This window comes from Macaca nemestrina, chromosome X (assembly GCF_043159975.1).
Source record: "Macaca nemestrina isolate mMacNem1 chromosome X, mMacNem.hap1, whole genome shotgun sequence".
In the NCBI taxonomy this organism is placed as follows: Eukaryota; Metazoa; Chordata; class Mammalia; order Primates; family Cercopithecidae; genus Macaca; species Macaca nemestrina.
Genome location: NC_092145.1, coordinates 44,966,643 through 44,986,571, shown reverse-complemented (window position 1 = coordinate 44,986,571; position 19,929 = coordinate 44,966,643). Strand labels below are relative to the sequence as shown.

At 36.6% G+C, this 19,929-nt stretch overlaps 2 protein-coding genes and 1 long non-coding RNA gene across 5 annotated transcripts in view; 1 reads left to right on the top strand and 2 right to left on the bottom strand.

The window, feature by feature from the left end:
* The window catches only part of LOC105490470 (uncharacterized), a 108,772-nt gene that overhangs the window by 14,487 nt on the left and 74,356 nt on the right, over window positions 1-19,929 (bottom strand). The gene's annotated exons all lie outside the window — the stretch shown is intronic.
* On the bottom strand, window positions 305-761 carry LOC112428143 (G protein subunit gamma 5B). Its single transcript, XM_071089185.1, has one exon. It carries the CDS (start codon window positions 759-761, stop codon window positions 456-458), a length of 306 nt encoding a protein of 101 aa, XP_070945286.1. The 3' UTR covers window positions 305-455.
* The window catches only part of RTL9 (retrotransposon Gag like 9), a 97,583-nt gene continuing 90,233 nt past the window's right edge, over window positions 12,580-19,929 (top strand). The window contains exon 1 of the mRNA XM_011756128.3: window positions 12,580-12,764. The gene's annotated coding sequence lies outside the window, so the exon portion shown is untranslated. The remainder of the gene's footprint in view (window positions 12,765-19,929) is intronic.

Sequence of the window (19,929 nt, the reverse complement as noted above, 5' to 3'; positions counted from 1 at the left end):
CTTGAATTTGTTATCCTATATATAAACAGAAACATGGATGAGTTAAAAAAAAAAGTGGACACAGGCTATGAGTAGATTATTTAAAAAGGAACTACATATGGTCATATAATCAATAAACATGAAAAAGTGTCAAATCTCACTAGTATTCAAAGAAATAATAAACCACAATAAGACTATTTTTCACTAATATGATATTGCTAAATATCATTTTTTAAAACTTGCACACTAAGTTTTATTGTATGCTGCTGCCAGTGTATATAAAACAATTACCCTTGTGAAATAGAAATTCATGAAAATTCAGAGGTAGATGTTAAAGACTGACAAAAGTAGAATTTTGTATATCATGGCACATGTGTTACAGGGACAAGTTTTTGTACAGGCTTCAAAAGTGTCTCTCTTAAATATTCACTGGATCATAAGAAGTGGTTTGGGAAACCTTTGAAAGATTCATTTTACTACAAAAAGGAACAGACTTTCTGGGGTCTGAAGGGATTTGTACTTGAAGATACTCCAGTCAGCAGAGGGTCATGTTGAGCATTCTGCAGACAGAATTGTTTCAAGTCTGCAGCTGCCTGGGAAACTTTTACGCTGTTGAGCCCGGCCTCCAGCTGGAGCTGTTGAACCACTTTCTTCATAGCGGCGACGCTGGAGGAGCCAGATATGGTGAATGCAAGGGCCGGGCCGATTCGTGGGTGGGTGGGTCGGTGGGTCGGTGGGTCGCGGGCCGTGGGCCGTGGGTCGGCGGGGCCGCTAAATATCATTTTTAAGATGTTATTAGAAGGGCTCAGGAAAACCAGCATTCCTATACATTGAGGATACAAACTTTCTGGCAGGCAATTTGTGTATTGGTACCTGACATATAGTATTCCCTCAATAAATATTTCTTCAATGAATGGATAATTTTGTTGCTGACATTAAAATAAAATTTCAGACATTTTGACAACGTACCCTGGCATAATGCTCTGAATTCACAAAAATTGCTACTGAATCTTACTATTGGTGGCTCCCAACCTTGTGGAAGTTTATAATGTCCTGCTATTGTTAGCTTGTTTTCATGCCATCTTTCCCCTTTCTTCGAAATGCTCTATGGCATATATATTTGTATTTAAAGTACCTCATATATAATTTTGTTTTGAGATATTAAAAAAAAAACCTCATGGTGAACCTCAGGATAATTGTAGCCACCTTAGAGGGTTGCAGATTTTGGGCTGGAAAGCACTGCTTGGCAGCCATCTGTGTGATACTTTTCAATTGTTAGTTCTTCGCTAATTCTAATGTATTCTCCTCACAATGTGAACAGATCTTTTTTGTCAATAAGGAAAGCATAATTTTGTTAATGATAGGTAAGCACCTTATTATCTGTATTTGGCAGGCTTAGACATATTGCTGCCTTTTGGAGAAAAACAGCTGTTTCCAGATGTCATTAAAGCAGGCATTACCACTGACAAAGCTTTCTCACGAAGTATCTTACAACAGTTCTGTGTGCTGTCAGAGCTGCTTGTACCAAAAATTCTGTGGGAGTTAGGGCCCTGTACTTTCTAATTGCTAACTGCTTTGATTACAACCTCCTGCTCAGATACTACAGTGAGTGACATTTCCATCTATACACACGATTCCATCTATACAGATTTTCTTCTCTTATAATCACATGGCTTCAGTGTTATGACACTTCTGATCTTTGTGAATACTTGCTCAGAATTCTGACACTTCCATTAGTAGCACACAGACAGTTTGGACCTGTTGGATATTGACACAATGTATTTTGCTTATTCTGGAAGCATTAATTTTAATTTCTCTTTTGTGAATTTATTTATGTAAATGTAATGATTTGACTACATGGTTACTTTTTTTTTTTTTTTGGCATTTCTCAATTATTTTGGCCAGTTTCTCATCCAAAAGAATTATTATTATAGCAACTTCTCAGTACAAAAGATTAATTATTGTAGTAACTTCAGTGCTCTTTTTCCACCAGATCCGCAGTTACTTTGTATTTAATAAGCTTTTCAAGGCTTTGTTGAACTTACTGATTTCCATTTCAGTCTTCTTTTTCATTTATTCTTTCGATACTAGAACCCACCAGGAAAAATTATTCAAAAGCTGGTAATAATTTAGGTGACTTGTTTTTTCTTCTGACCTATCTAAAGCAGTCCCTTTTTGCCTAAGTACTTAGTTTTCCATTCTGTCCCTATAACCTAGAATTCAACAAAACGCTCATGATCCATGCAAACTATGAATTTGCTTTAAACTACACATTTACATACTACATTGTTAAACACAGGCTTTGAGAGAAAAAGTGCACTGCAACTAGAGACTTATGATATTATCTTGGCAGCAATTATTAAAGATTTTTAAAAAGTAAACCAGTGATACTTCTATCTCTTGGGTTATTGAATTGCTATTAAGAAGAATGAGGTAGATTTTTATGGGCTCAAATGGAAAGATATCAAAAATATACTGTCGAGTAAAATTAGAAAATCATAAAACAATATATAATAAGGTATAATTTATGTAGAAATATATATGTATGTGTATGTGTTCTTATGTATAATTCTCATTTATGTATATGCATAGAAAAAGGTCTGGATGGATATAAGTCAAATTCTTTTCGTTGTTGTTATCCCTGAGAAAGGGGAAGTAAAATGGGTGGGGAAATGCATGTGAAAACAGGTTTTTACTTTTCACTTTTTGTAAAATTTGAATTTTTCACAAGTATATATTACTTTAAAAAAACTAAAAGCCCCTTATGCCATTTGCTGTTATCATCCCCAGGCCTGAATTGTTAAATGATCAAAAGAAGTTCAGTGATAGGACCTCATTGGCCTTAAAACAAGAAAATAAAAATAAAATAACAACAATAATAGTTGCCATTTGTTCAACAATTATCTTGAGTTAGATATTTCACAGGAATTATCTAATGCATGCCTTATAATAACCCTGAAAAGTAGGTTCTGTACGCGATTAGGTATGAAAAAATAAATCTCAGAGAGATTAATTCGTCAGAGGCCGCATAGCTGGTCTCTTAACCTGTTGAGGCTGCTATATCAAGAATACCCCAGATTGAGTGGCTTAAACAACAAACATTTATTTCTCACAGTTTTGGAAACTGAGAAGTCCAAGATTGAGATTACGGTGCCAGTGTGCTCAGTGTGGTGCAGGCCTTCTTCCTGGTTTTCTCACATGGCAAACCCAATTACCTCCCAAACCCAGTTGCCCTCTCAAAGGTCTAACCTCCAAATACTACCACATTGGAGATTAGGGCCTCAACTTATGAATTTTGAGGAGAACAAAATTCAGTTCATTTGTATTTTTATACCAAATTCAGCTGGTAAAAGCAGTTGGGCAGGAATTTCAACATGGATTTATCTGGCTCTTAAACCTGTGTTGTTATTACTGAACAACATAGCCTAATTGCAAGTACATAAATGGAGTTTACAATGGTGCTGGGACTATTTTTAGTATTTTTATACTGTTCTAAGTACTTTTTGTATATAATAATTCATTTATTTCTCACAACAATTCTGAGTTAGGTATTATTATTGTTATAGTTTTATCATCTTAATTTTTCAAAATGAGGAAACTGAGATACATACACATTACTTGTCAAATGTGTAAGTGGCAGAGCAAGGATTTGAATGAACCCAGGCAGTCTTATCATACATGCCACTGCATCTCTAGGGATCATGTGTAAGAAAGTCCTGTATGTGTCTCCCATTTCCCATTCTCCCATCAACGAGATTACGGAAAAGATGACGTATACTGGTAGAACCCAGACTTAATCAAGCTAAATAAAGTTGGGGTTCAAAGAAAGCCTGCCATCTTATGCTTTACAAATGAATTCTTAAGTATCTATACAATTCTCAGTAGGCTATCTTTTAAAAATACTTCCATCTGAAGTGAAATGTTCCCCAGTTTGAAATCCAGAATAAGGTATAGGTCTGTCCCTTAAGACATTCTTGCCCTGTTTTGAGAATATGAAACAGAAGAATTGTGCCATACCAGAGGAGAGAAAATAAAAGTGGGCCTGAGGTTTCCATCTTTGGTGAGGGGCTTCTAGTTTCAAATAAAGTTCACCTTACTCCTCAACCTGATAAAAGGTACCTATAGAGACCCGACGGATAATATCATACTTAATGGTGAAATAGTAAAACTCTTCTGCTAAGATCAGGAACAAGAGGAGGATGTTCACTCACTCCACTTCTACCTAACACTGTACTGGAAGTTCTCAACAGGGCAATTAGGGAAGAAAAAGAAATAATAGGCCTCCAGTTTGGAAAGGAAGAATCCAAATGATATCTATTTGAAGATAGCTTGATCATATACACAGACAACCCTAAAGAACCCACAAAATAATTATTAAAGTAAATAAAAGAGTTCAGCAATTTGCAGGAGAAATATACAAAAATCAGTTGTGTTTCTACACACTAGCAATGAACAATCTGAAAATGAAATTAAGAAAACGATTCCAGGTTGGGCATGGTGACTCATGCCTGTAATCTCAGCACTTTGGGAGGCTAAGGTGGGATTGTTGCTTGAGCCCAGGAGTTTGAGAACAGCCTGAGCAGCATAGTGAGACCCCCATCTCCACAAATAATAATAAAAAAATTAGCTGGGCATGGTGGCACACACCCTGTGATCCCAGCTACTCAGGAGGTTGAGGCAGGAGGATCACTTGAGCCTGGGCAGTTGAGACTGCAGTGAGTCACGATCGCACCGCTACACTCCAGCCTGAGCAACAGAGTGAAACCCTGTCTCAAAAAAGAAAAGAAAAGGATTTCATTGCATCAAAAGAATAAAATAGGAATAAATGTATCCAAGAAAGTATAAGAATGTACACTGAAAACTATGAAACATTTTTGAAAGAAGTGGAAGAAAACATAAGTAAATGGAAATAAATTCCATGTTCATTGTGTGCAGGAGACAATATTGTTAAGATAGCAATACTACTCTAACTAATCTATAGATTCAACACAATCCCTGTCAAAATCCCAGCGGCTTCTTTGCAAAAATTGACATGATGATCTTAAAATTCATACGGAAATGCAAGGGCTCCAGAATAGCCAAAACAATCTTAAAAAAGACATTAGTTGGAGGATGCACACTTCCCAATTTCAAAACTTACTACAAAGCTGCAACAATCAGTATGGTACTGACATAAGGATAGACATATAGATCAATTCAGTGGAATAGAATGAAGGGTCCAGGGATAAACTCTTACATTTATGTTTGATAGATTTTCATCAAGGGCACCCAGACATTTCCACGAGGAAAACAGAGTATTTTTAACAAATAGTGCTGAGACAACTGTATCTTCACATGCAAAAGAATGAGGTTGGACCCCTTCCTCACACTATATACAAAAATTAACTCAAAATGGAGTGAAGGTCCAAATGTAAGGCTAAAATTACAGCACTATTAAAAGGAAACATAAATGTAAGTCTTCATAGCTTTGAATTAGGCAATACTTTCTTAAATAGGACACCAAAAGGCATAAGCAATAAGAGAAAAAATGATAAACTGACTAAATCATAATTAAAAATTTTAATGAATCAAAGGAAATTAAAAGACAACCCAGAGAATAAGATGTGAAAGTGTTTGCAAACCATGTTTGATAAGCACTTGTATCCAGAATATATAATTCTTACACAACTCAATAAAAAAGACAACCCAATTTAAAAATAGGCAAAGCAAAAGATCTGAATGTACATTTCTACAGAGAAGATATACAAACAGCCAATCAGCACAAGAAAAAGATGTTCAGCATAATTGTTAGAGAAATGCAAACCCAAACCACCATGAGATACCCCTTCATACCCTCTAGGGTGGTTATAATTTTTTTTTTAAAAAAGAGATAATAACAAGTATTGGCAAAGATGAGGAGAAAATGGAACCTAAAGGGAATATTAAATGGTACAGCCTCTGTGGAAGATTGTCTGGCATTTTCTCAAAGAGTTAAACATAGAGTTATTATATGACCCATAAATTCTACTCCTAGGTATATACCCAAGATAAATGAAAATACATGTTCACACAAAAACTTGGATATGAATGTTCATGGTTGCGTTATAGCCAAAAAGTGGAAACAGCTCCAATATCCGCCAGCTGATGAATGGATAAACAAATGGTGGTCTATCCATACAATGGAAATGAATGGAATACTGATACATTCTATAACATATAATGAACCTTGAAAATATTATTCTAAATGAAAGAAACTAGTCACAAAACCCATCTATTATACGAGTCTATGCATAAGAAATGTTTAGAATAAGCAAATCTATATTGGCAGGAAGTCGTTGGTGGTGCCCTAGGGGTGGGGTGGAGAGAGGGTTTGCCAGGTAATGGGAGTGACTACTGATGGGCATGGAGTTTCTTTGTGGGGTGATGATAATGTTCTAAAATTAATTATGGTGATGTTTGCACAAGTCTTTGAATATACTAAAAGCCATTTAATTCAACACTTTGAATGGAGAGAGCATATGGTATGTGAATTATTTCTCAAGAAAGCCTCTAAAAATTTCACCTTGAGTTACTCATGCAGCTGCCAAGTGTGATTAGAAGCAGTGGCATAATTAATAAGCAGTTCCCCTAAGACTTTCAGATAGATAGCTGTCACATAAATTAATTCACCCAACAAATATTTATTGAACAAGCACTGTGTTAGCCACTGAGAACCAAACAGAGAAGGTGTAAAAAAAAACTGCCACCATGAAGCTTACATTCTGGTAGAAATATTAACAAAACTTATAGCATTTATTATTCACTTACTACAATGCCAGGCATTGTTGTAAAACTTTTATATGTCTTCTGATTTCGTCTTGGTAGGTTGCACTTTTCTAGGAATTCATCCATTTGTTCTAGGTTATCCAATTTACTTGTGTATAGTTGTTCATAGTAGTATCTTATGATATTTTGTATTTCTGTGGTATTAGTTGTTATGTCTTCTCTTTCATTTCTGATCTTGTTTATTTGAGTCTTCTCTCTTTTTTTCTTTGTTAGTCTGGATAACAGTTTGTCAATTTTATCTTTTTTAAAAACAAACTTTCAGTTTTGTTAATGTTTTCTAATTTTTTTCATCTCTATTTTGTTTATTTCTGCTTTAATCTTTGTTATTTCCTTCCTTCTGCTAAGTTTGGGCTTACTTTGATCTTCTTTTCCTAGTTCCTTGAGGTGTAATGTTAGATTGTTTATTTAAGAGCTTTCTTCTATTACGTTGCAGGCATTTATTGCTATAAACTTCCCTCCTATGACTACTTTTGCTGCATCCCATAAATTTTGGAATGTTATGTTTCCGTTCTTATTCCATTCCGTTCTTGTTTATCTCAACATATTTCAAAGTTTCCTTTTGAATTTCTTATTTGACTCATTGATTGTACAGGAACATATTGTTTAATTTCCACATATTTATGAGCTTTTTAAGGTTCCTCCTGTCGTTGATTTCTACTTTCATGCCATTGTGGTCAGAGAAAATAATATAATTTCAATCTTAAATTTGTAAAGACATATTTTGTGGCCTAACATGATCTATCATGGAGAGTGTTCTATGTGTACTTGAGAATGAAAGAAAACCATAAAGACCCTACCAAAATCTGTTAGAACTTATGAACAAATTCAGTAAAGTTTCAGGTTACAAAATATGCAAAAATTAGTAGTATTTCTATATACTAACAATGAACTATCTAAAAAAGAAACTAAGAAAATCCTATTTATAATAGCATCAAAAAATAAAATGTTTAGAAGTAACTTTAACCAAGTAGGTGAAAGATCTGTATAGTAAAAACTATAAAATATTGATGAAATAAATTGAAGAAAACACAAATATGTGGAAAGATATCCCATGCTCATGCATTGGAATAATTAGTACTATTAAAATTTCCATACCACCCAAAGTGATCTACAGATTCAATGAAATTCCTGTCAAAATTCCAATGTCATTTTCCACAAAAATAACAACCTAAAATTCATATGGAACCAGAAAAACTCTTAATAGCCAAAGCAACTTTGAGTAAAAAGAACAAGGGTGAGGCATCACACTCCCTGATTTCAGCATACAGTCAGCCCTCTGCATCCATGGGTTTTGCACCTGTGGATTTGACCATCTGTGGATCAAAAATATTACCAAAAAAGTGTCTGTACTGTACATGTACAGACTTTTTTCTTGTTATTATTCCCTTTAAACAATATAGTATAAGAACTCTTCACATAACATTTACATTGTATTAGGTATTATAAATAATCTAGAGATGATTTAAAGTGTGCAGGAGGATGTGCATAGGTCATACACAAATACTATTCCACTTTATATCAGGAAATTGAGCATTTGTGGATTTTATTATATGTGGGACATCTTGGAACCAATCACTTATGGATACCAAGAGATAACTGTATATTAAATAAAGCTATTGTAATCAAAACAGCATGATACTGGCATAAAGACAGACATATCAACTAATGGAACATGATAGAAAGCCTAGAAAGAAACCCGAGTATTTATGATAAATTGACTTTCAACAAAGGCGCCAAGACTATACGATTGGGAAAGGACAGTCTTTTCAATAAATGGTGTTGGGAAAACCGGATATCCACATGCAGAGGAATGAAACTAGACCCCTATCTCTCACCAACTCAAAATAAATAAACTTGAACATAAGACCTGAAACTGTAAACCTACTACAAGAAAATAGGGAAAAAGATCCACAGCATTGGTCTGGACAATGATTTCTTGGCAACAAGAAAAATCAGAGGCAACAAAAGCACAGACATAGGCGACAAAAGCAACATTAGACAAATGAGATTGCATCAAACTAAAAAGCTTTTGCACAGCAAATGAAACAATTAACAGAGTGAAGAGACAGCTCACAGATTGGTAGAAAATACTGGGAAACATACATCTGACAAGGGACTAATATCCAAAATATATAAGGAAATCAAACAATTCAATCGCAAGAAAACAACCTGATTAAAAAATGGGCAAAGCAAGAGTTCAAGACCAGCCTGGGCAACGAAGCAAGACCCCTGTCTCTACACATTATTTTTTAATTAGCAGGATGTGGTGGTACACACCTGTAGTCCTAGCTACTCAGGTTGCTGAGGTGGGAGGATCTCCTGAGTCTGGAAGCTGGAGGTTGCAATGAGCTGTAATTGTGCCATCACACTTCAGTCTGGGCAACAGAGCAAAACTCTGTCTCTAAACATTTTTTCTAAATTTAAAAACATGGGCAAAGGATTTGGATAGACATTTCTTAAGAGTTGTGAATTGCCAACAGATATGAGAAAAAAAATGCTCAACATCTATAGTCATCAGGGAAATGCAAAGTAAAACCACAATGAGGTATCATCTGTTAAAATGTCTATTATCAAAAAGATGAGTGATAAGCGTTGGTGAGAATATGGTGAAAAGAGAACCCCTGCACACTGTTGATTGGAAGGTGAATTCGTATAACCATTTGGAAAATAGTATAAAGGTTCCTCAAAAAACTAAAAATAGAATTGCCGTATGATACAGCAATGCCACTTCTGGGTATAAATCCAAAGGAATTGAGATCAGTATGGCAAAGAGATATCTGCACTCCCATGTTCATTTTAGTATTATTCACAATAGTCAAGATGTGGAAGCAACCCAAATGTCCATCAACAGATGAATGGATAAAGAAAATGTAGTACCTATACACAATGGAATACTATATGGCCTTAAAAAATAAGAAAATTCTATCATTCAAAACAACGTGGATGGAACTGGAGGATATTATGCTACGCGAAATAAGCCAAGCACAGAAAGACAAATATTGTGTCATCTCCTATGTGAAATCTTAAAAAGTGGATCTCATAGAAACAAAGAACAGAAAGGTGGTTACCAGAGGTTAGTGGGGAGGAGGAGGGTTGGGGAAAGGGAAGATGTTGATCAAATTATATAAAATTTCAGTGAGACTGGACCATAACGTTTTTTCTGTTTGTTTGTTTTTGTTTTTGAGATGGAGTCCTACTCTGTTGCCCAGGCTGGAGTGCAGTGGCACTATCTCGGCTAACTGCAACCTCCGCCTCCTGGGTTCACAAGCGAGTCTCCTGCCACAGGCTCTGCCTCCTGGGTTCAGGCGAGTCTCCTGCCACAGCCCCCTGAGTAGATGGGATTACAGGCATGTACCACTACACCCAGCTGATTTTTGTATTTTTTTTAGTGGAGATGGGGTTTCACCATGTTGGCCAGGCTGGTCTCTAACTCCCGACCTTAGGTGATCCACCTGCCTCAGCCTTCCAAAGTGCTGGGATTACAAGCGTGAGCCACTAGGCCCGGCCAACTAGAGGAATAACTTTTAGTGATGTATTGCACTACATGGTAACCACAGTTAATAATAATGTATTGTATATTTCAAAATTGCTAAAAGAATAGCTTTTTAGTGTTCTTACCACAAAAGAATGATAAATTAGTGAGGTGATAGATATGTTCATTAGCTTGATTGAATCTTTCTATAATATATACATAGATCAAAACATCACATTTTACATCACATATATATATATATATATATACACCTTATCATTTGTCAATTAAAAATAATTTTGAGAGGAAAAAATAATAATATTTTGTATGTATTATATTTAACGCCCACATCAACCTTATGACATATAATATTATTATTCTCATTTTACAGATGGGATAACTAAAGCTCAGAGAATGAAGTTACTTGCCTGAGGTTGCATGGTTAGCAAGAGAGCGGAAGGAAAATGGAATCACTTCTCCCTGATTTTCGAGTCTGTGTACCTAACTACTACATTATAAATTTTGCATTCTTATATTAAAATATTGAAATGAGTAGCTCAATGAATTTAGCATCTATTTTTAAGCATTTTTGAGAATTACTTTTCAAAATTCTTCATTTCTGTCTTCTTTTTTCAAACCAATTCATTAGTTTGAATTTTGCAAATAGAAAAATGAGAACTGAGTATGTATACATTAGCTTAGATCTATTAGTATAGATCACACATATACATGAAACTTAACACTCTATTTTTGAAAGATTTAAATGAAAATTTAATAAAATTTTTAGATAAGTACATGGGAAAATCAAGTGTTTGGTGGTCCTCCAAAGTAATGTAGGTGTATCTAATATGTTGCACAGCAAGTGTTGAGTGATATATATACATAAAATCAGAAAAGAAAAAGTAACCGCTTCATAAATCTTATAAATTGTGCCTTTTTACACTTTTTAAAAATATTTCAGCTTTTAATTTATTTGATTAGAAGCATTTGAGAGACTGATTTCTTGATATGAAATGCAAGTACACTCATTAGTGATCATGGTCAAGACCAAATGGTCAGTTTCTGCCAGCAAACGATTAGCTTTGATGACAGATGTGTAAACCAAAAATAATTAAATTATTTGGTAATCATTCTTCCTTACTGTAGGCATTAAATAGTATTAGATCTTTAGGCATGAAATATATTTAATCCAGTTGTTAGATATAGTTACATTTTCAAAGCTGGATGAATCTTGTATTCTCACTGAGTACAGTTCTTCAACTGATGTGTCAAGGATGATGCTTGTATCATCAATCACAGGAGGGAAATCCTCTGTGATTAATGCATGGAGGAGAAAATACTATGCTTTTCCCTGTGGGTGCAGGGCATGTTTCTACACACCCACATTGTGTGGGAGGCAGAATGGTTATACTTGCCCTTCTTGGATTTCTTCTCAAGGCAAGACCCTGGCCTCATCCTCCAAATGCATGTTCCAGTCCCTCTCTCACATCAGGGGTGCTTATGACACTGACTTGGATAACTTTTGCAAAATATACTTGCCTGGCCCACTGTCTCCCCATTGGACATTTGCTTCATAAGGAGTATCATTTCTAGGGTAAAGGCAAGGATTTTGAAACAAAAATTTTTTTCTTTGCCATTTTTTCAGAAGAATCATATTTAATGAAATTAAAAATAAAAATAGGTGATTTTGATGTTCACCCTAGGCTAAGAGGACCACTGCTGTCTTTGAGGCATTTACAGACATATGGAAATCTGAAGCATACTTAGAGTTGTGGGTTCTTTCTCTGTAACTCTTTTGAACTGGGCATAAACCTCAAATGGAGTGTAAAATGCAGAGTGTTGTCAACTTATCACTCCAAGAATATTTTTTTGCACTTTTTTAGTTTGGAAGGGTCAAATTGAGATGACAGAGGAATAGTGGATAAGAGCTATAGTGCTATTAAATTACATTCTAGAGTTGGGAAAATCGAGACCCATAATCCTAGGAATTATTAATGATAAGAGCTAACACTTTCTGAGTGCTTGCCACATGCCAGGCCCTATACTGAATGCATCATGTCCATTTTCTCATTTGATCCTGACAACCACCTGTGAGGCCTCATTTTAAAGACAAGCAAGCTGAGGCTCAGACCTTGGATTTGTCCAAGGTCACCCAGTTGGTCATTTACAGAGCCCTGATTCAAACTCTCTTTTGCTTGATTACAAAGCCATTGCTCTAAAAGATTAGATTATACCGTCTGTATTTGCTTCTGGGAGCTTATGGAATTCACTCCTATCTGTTCTCACAAGGAACTCTATTGGGTTTTGAAAAAGGCTGAAGAATTGAAAAGAAACTTTGTAGGCTGGGAAACATAGTGTCCTTTGAGCAGTGAGATAGGCTAAGCTCAGAGGACTGGGTTCTGGAATGTGGAAAGGAGACGTGTCCACTGGAGAGCAAGTCAGAACTTTCGTGAGCCCTGCTCCAGGTCCCAGGAGAAAGTGCCAGCCATGAGGATTGGAGTATTGCCTGGTAAGGAGAAGATTATTATTTTATCTAACATGTTCTTCTATAATGCTCTATATGCTAGGCACTGGTCTGCACTGCTCTAAGCACTTTATAAATATTAACTCCTTTACATCTTATAACACCTCCCTGAAAATAGGCGTTATTATTACCCCCATAATACACATGAGTAAACTGAGGTTCAGAGATGTTAAGTAACTTGTTCAAGGTCACACAGCTGGTTAAGTGCCAGAGCCAGGCTTTGAACCTAGGCAGTCTGGATCTAGTGGCTGTGTTATATTGCTTCTCAACAGAAACTTGATTTTTCTTTCTTCTGTGTTCATCATCCTTTCTCAATCACTCCTGGGCAAGTCTACTTTGCTAGCAAATTTCCCTTACCCCTTTGGCTTTTTTTTTTCACCCATGAATCCTCTAATGTTTTCTGCAGCTTCTTTGAGCTCATTCTTTATCCTCCACACTGCCTTCTTTGGCATCACTCATGAACGACATGCTCTTTTCATTTGCCAAATATTTTTTCCATAAATTATCCCATCTCAACTTGGGAAGTCACAATAGGAAGTATTGTTCCTATTTTGTGAATGAGGCAACTAAGGCAAGCAACTTTCCTGAAGTCTCACACAACCATCTAGTGGCAAATTGGACTAGAATCCAGATTCTCTGATTCTGAATCTAATGTTCTTGTCCATTGCATCATCTGATGGAATTTATCTATTCATTAATTTGTTTATTCATTAATATTGTAAAAATATACTGAGTGTCTTGCTGTATGTTAAGGCACTGGCTGCAAAAGTCGGTATAAAAATTGTTGCTCTTAAGCAACAGACAACACAATGAGATAAGGTCTCACCATAAAAAGTTAAATAGCAGCACATATACTAAGTGCCAACTGAGTGGTCTGGTCACATCGTACAAGAATTTTGATGCTGGCCATGTAGCATCAAAGACCGCTCTATGAGAAAGGTGAGACTTGAATTTGGCATAGAAGGGTACTTAGAACTTAGAGAAGAGAGTGGAGCAGCACTTTCTAAACCGTGGGAATGGTGTGCATTAAAGCAGTCCTTCACAACCTTTATTGTGTCATGGCATGCAGAGAAAAGCATAGTATTTGTAAAGCACACTAGGATGAATGGAGGAAGCAGTTTGACATCTAGAGGCAAGCATCCTAGGAGTTTCAACAGCACTACCTCTGGGCTCAGCTGAGGAGAGAGGAGAAATCTCATAGGCTTAGACACTTGTAATATGTTTGGGAAGGTCTGCACTAGGTATTGGGGCACACTGTGGTCATGGTGGGTCTAAAGACCACTGACAAGGTCACAGGGATGAAATGAAGGGAATTTCCAGAGAAGCCATAGTAGATACCATTGGAAGGAAAAGTTATGGGCAAATGATGAAGGGCTGTTGAATTTTATTCTGTGGACCTACAGAATAGGTAGGCAAAATATACATAGCACTGTTTTAGAAAGATTCCACTGGTTTCCATATGGAAGATTAACTAGAGGGAAGAAGAGTAGTCAAGAGGCTATTACTGTTGTCTAGATGGGAGGTGATGTTATCTTGAACTAGATTGATAGTAACAGAGACAGAGAATGGTGGGCAGAATTGAGTTATATTTTGAAGGTAAGAAAGTCAGGGTTTGTTAATGGAATTGCACAATGGAGAGTAGAAGGGAGGTGACAAAGAGGATTTCAAATTTTCAAGTTTGAGCAAATGCTTATGAATAGTGATGCCATTCTCTAAGATAGAGAGCCCAGGAGAAGTAGAAAGTTTTTTTGGAGGGGAAGGACAAATGAGATGATGAGTTTCAAGTTGACGTTTGGAAGCAAGGAAACCAGTTAGGAGGCTATTTTAAAAGCCAAGTAAGACAAGGTGAGATCCTGGACTATAATGGTAGCAGTGGGAATGGAAGGAAAATGGTGAATTGAGAGACATTATATAGGAAGAATTGACAGGATTTTGTCATGGACTAACTTCTGGAGTTGAAAGGTAGAGGAAGGTTTAAAGCCTAAGATCTCTTCTGTCCTTTATCTTCTTAGTGATGCTCTGATCTTCGTGGCTTAATATACTATCTATTTGCTGATGAGTCACAAATCTGTATCTCCATACTTATATGCCCAACTGCCTGCTGGACATATCAACTTGCATGCCTAACAGGTATCTTACCTAATAGTAATAGTAACTTACCATGTTCAAAACTGCCCCTGCCCACCACCCCCAATAAAACCTGCTGCACTCACAAAATCTGCTCCTCACAGTCTTCGCCAACTCCCTAAATACCAATTTCATTCTTCCAGTTGCTCAGGCAGAAGACCTAGGAATCAATCTTGATTTTTCCCTCTTTCATATCCTAAATTTATTTGATCAGCAAATCTTATTGGTTCTACCTTCAGAATATATCTAGAATCTGACCATTTTTTCATTGCTACTATCCTGGTTTATATCACAATGATCTGCTTCCTGGATTATATTGCACTAGCCTCCCAACTGTTCTCCTTGCTTCTGTTCTTGCCACCATCACTTAAGTCTATTATTCTCTCACTGCTTTTTGGAACCAGGATAATTTTATTATGTGAATGTCAGATCATGTCATTCCTCTGCTCAAAACTCCTCCAATGGCTTCCCATCTGACACTCAGTAACAACAAAACCCCTCATAATGGCCCATAATGCTGTATACAACCCAGATATTGACATATTCACGTCCTTCAGGTGATGGATCAAATATCCAACTTGGTAAAATCTTCTCTGACTACCATATTCAGTATTGCAAGTGCCTTCTCGCCATTTTCTATCTGCCTTCCATGTTTTATTTCTTTATACTTTGAATACTACCAGATGATATATGTTTATCTATTTATTTGTTTATCATCTATCTCCTTCTGCTAAAACAGGAGCTGGAAAACTTTTTCTGTAAAGGTCCAGATAATAAATATTTTAGGCTTTGTGAGTCACGCAGTCTTTAACACAACTACCTACCTCTATTATTGTTATACAAAAGCTGCCATAGATGAGCATGACTGTGTTCCAATAAAACTATGTTTACCAAAACAGGGGGCAGGCTAGATTTGGCTAATGGACCATAGTGTACTGACCCCTCCTAGAATGTAAATTCCAGGAGGGCAAGGACTTTTGTTTGCTGCTATATCTCCAACATCTAGTATAGTACCTGGCACATAGTAGGCACATGATATATTTTACTGAATGAATGAATCAGTGGGAGATTGGAGAGCTGTGGAATAAAAAATATATATAACAGAGTCATTGATGGTGCAGAATCCTGAGCAGAATCTAGCTTTGGATGGGTTTGCGGCATATCAATTCTCGTTCCTTCTTTTTCCCCTCATCCCTACACTAACAGTTAAACTTGTCATATAAAGTAAAAGTTGCTTTCATTGCCTGTGCAACTCTCCTGATGTGTGAAATTTCATCTGACTTCCTTTACTGTTGTCATTTGTCTATTTAACCCTCCTGACTCAGACTCCCGCTAATAACAATAATAACTCAAATACTCTGTACTAAAACCAGAACGCTGAAATCAGTATTTTTAATTAATTTGAAACAACTGCTAGCAATAGCTTCTATTGACAACTCTACACTTTTCAACACTTAATCATATTCTGAAGTACTCCCAGAAGCTAGGCAACTGTTACTGTTATGATATGAGATGTTATTTTCCTTCCATGCATTTAATGTGAATGGTTTGTTCTGAAAAACTTCAGCTTTCATGTACTCCTAATGGTAAGAATCACATGGTAGGAAATATGATAAATGAAGTATTTACCAGTTCTTACTGACTATTCTTTCATACTTCCCTGGATCTCTTACAGGCACTAAAGATATCCTGTAGTTATATGACTTCCTATTGAAAATGCACATTCATTCATTCATTATTTTATATAGTCTTCCACACATTGTTAACATTTACCAAACATTCACTATGTATGTGGTATTGTGCTGGGGGCTTTATATATATTTATTCATTTAATTCTTATAAAACACCTAAGTGATATATACTATCATAATTTTATAGATGAAGGAACTGAGGTACCAAAAGCTGAAGTAATTTGCTCAAGGCCCCACAACCAGCAGAAAAGGAAGTTAGTATTTCAATCCAGGTCTGCCTAACTCTAGAGCCAAGATTTATCCATTGTTTTTCATCACCTCCACAAATATTTACCATATGCCATGCAGCACACTAGGCAGTACCTACAAGGATGAATAGGGCATGATCTCCTTAGCCTTCCAGAGGTAACACTAATTGGGGCTATATGGATGGGAATGCAGTGTCAGATGCAGAAGCTAAGGAATTTTCTGTTTACAAACAGGTGGGTGAGAAAGTAGACACAGCACTGTGAATTTGTGGAGTTTTGAAAAATGGACAAGGGCTACAGACTGAGAGCGAATAGGGCCACCAACTCTAGAATTAAGGTCAACCGATAGGGTAGAAACATGCCATTCTCAGGGGCTTAAGCTGACAAAGAAATTGCCCACTGTAGAAATGAGATTGGCTGCCCACAGAAAAGTATTTACTGATAGATAAGGGACCTCCCTATATGTCATTAAGAAGTAATGCTCTAAAATGTAATCAGTGGAAAACACAACTGTAGCCTTGGAAATGCTATGGCTGGGAAAGTCCATATAACTAAGACGGGGTTCATGATATTGTGACATGTACAAACAAGTTATTTGACCATTATAGAAAGAAAAATAAAAATAATTAGAAAGAGAAGTTGCTTTTATTACTCTGTGCCCTGGCCTACTGACACATTTATTGGCTTTCTGATAGGATGATGGATGGATGCAACAGACTGAATAAACTACATGACTCCATCTTTTCAGATCACCCAACATAATATACTATCTCTTCACTCACCAGTAATAACAGTCACCATACAACTAGTGCCTACACTGAGCCAAACACTTTACATAAATTATCTTATTTAATCCTCAAAGCAACTCTATGATATCATAGAGTTCTATTATTAGTTCCATTTTCAAATGACAAAACTGAGGCTCAGAGAGGTTATGTGACTTAAGCCCATAAAACGAAATGAGTGGTATATTAGTTTACTGTGACTGCCATAACAAATTGCTACAAACTTGGTGGCTTAAAACAGCAGATATTTATACTGTCACAGTTCTGGAGGCCAGAAGTTCAAAATCAAGGTGTTGGCAGGGCCATGCTCCCTACACAGGCTCTAGGGGAGATTCTGTTACTTGCCTCTTCCTAGCGGTTCCAGGTGTTGCTTGGCTTGTGGTAGCATCATTCCAATCCCTGCCTCTGTCTTCAGATGGGCTTCTTCCTTGTCTCTGTGCCCTGTCTCTTATAGGGACACTTATCATTGGATTTAGAGCCCACCCTAATCCAGGATGATCTCATGTAGAAATCCTTATCTTACATACATCAGCAAAGAGTCATATTCTAAATAAGTTCACATTTTGCGGTTCCAGTTGGATGTAACTTTTGGGGGCGGGGACACAATTCAACCCACTACATATAGCCTAGCTGGGACTTTAGCCTATCTGACTCCAAAACTCTGGCTCTTTCCACTAACTAAAGCAGGCTGCTCCCACCAAACAAACAGCCTTTTGTCTTTATTTGGTTTCCTAAGTAGATTTCCTACTGGGATTTATGAAGATGAATTAATCAATTGACATTTTGGCTTCCAAATTATTGCCTTATAAGTTTAGGTTGTGTGAAATTTGTCCTGTAGAGCCTGATCAATCCCTGGTTAAAATGGACAAAATTGAGTTTTGGAACCTGTGAAGCTGATGAATGGATCCTGAGGACCAAGGTCCATTTAGAGTGTAAGCATCCCACAGCCTACCAGCCATACTAATTTCTTGACTATATATGTGACCATAATATAATGGTATAGCACAATATTCTGAGTCTACAGAAGAATGTCTAATCATCTAAGAGCTTACAGGGTGAATTTTTATGTACCTTTATATCATATCCAGAAATATTCCCAGTAGTGCCTACTGTATTTGTTCCCGAGCCTTAGCTCCCTGCATCAAGTCACAAGGAAGATGTCTCTAGGAGTTCATTATCACATTAAGACAAGGATTCTGTAGAAAAATGGGAATCTAGAAACAGTAGGGACTTCTTGTACCTCTACATCAGTGTCTTTGCAGGGCAATTGCCCTAGCTGACCAGTTGACACTGTCCTGCTCACACCTTAATTATGAATAAAATATTCCTAGGGATGTCTTTCTCAGATTGTGATCAGTTTGTGGGCCACCTATTGTGGGGGTCCACTGAGTGACACCTGGGGAGCTAGTTAAAAATGTCAGTTTCCTGGTCCTTGTAGTAGGCCTACTGAGATAGTATATCTGAAGATAGGGTCAGGAGCCTGTATTTTAAAACAAGATTCTGGAATAATTCTGATACACATTCAAGTTTGAGAATCATTGCCTTCTGGTGAAATCAGGCTTCCATGACATTGAAATACAGAATAAACTCCAAATGTTCATTTGCAATTCCAGCCAATAATCACTCACCATATTGCATTCTTGCAGCATGATCTGTATGCTTTAGTTCATGTGACAATATCATTTCATATGACTTAATTTAAATGAAAGCAAAGGCAGTTATGGCAAGATTTCTTAATTCTGCTCTCCTGAGACAATTTACATAATAACTTTTGGGGAGAATGCAATAACCTCTCTCTAATATCTTAAACTGATCTCTAAGGTTCCTTTTGGCTCCAACATTCTGATTCTAAGAATGTTCCTAGGGTTTCAAATCTGTTTGTGCAAAACACATTGCTTGTTACAGACTGAACCTATTTTCCTTCTTCCAGGCAAGAAATTTCTGAAGAAAATTAGTTGCTCATGATCTTTCTGGGTGTTTTCTAATAACATATACCTTCTCACAATATTATTACATAGAGTGAGTGAGGTAATATATGCAAAGTGCCAAGCATAGTGCCTGACACAAGGAAGTGGTTAGTAAATACGCATACTGCTTCCAGTGCGTTGTGACAATACTATCTCTTGAATTATTGAAAATATAACATCAGGAAACTTCAGCTGAATGAAAACTAGGGAATTAGCTGTATTGACAATATTAGGTTTATTTGGCTTTAGGGGAACTAGATAGAACCGAGATAGAACCGAAATCTCTGCGGACTGGCTCAGCTGCGGAATAGTGAGATGGCCTGGGGAGGACA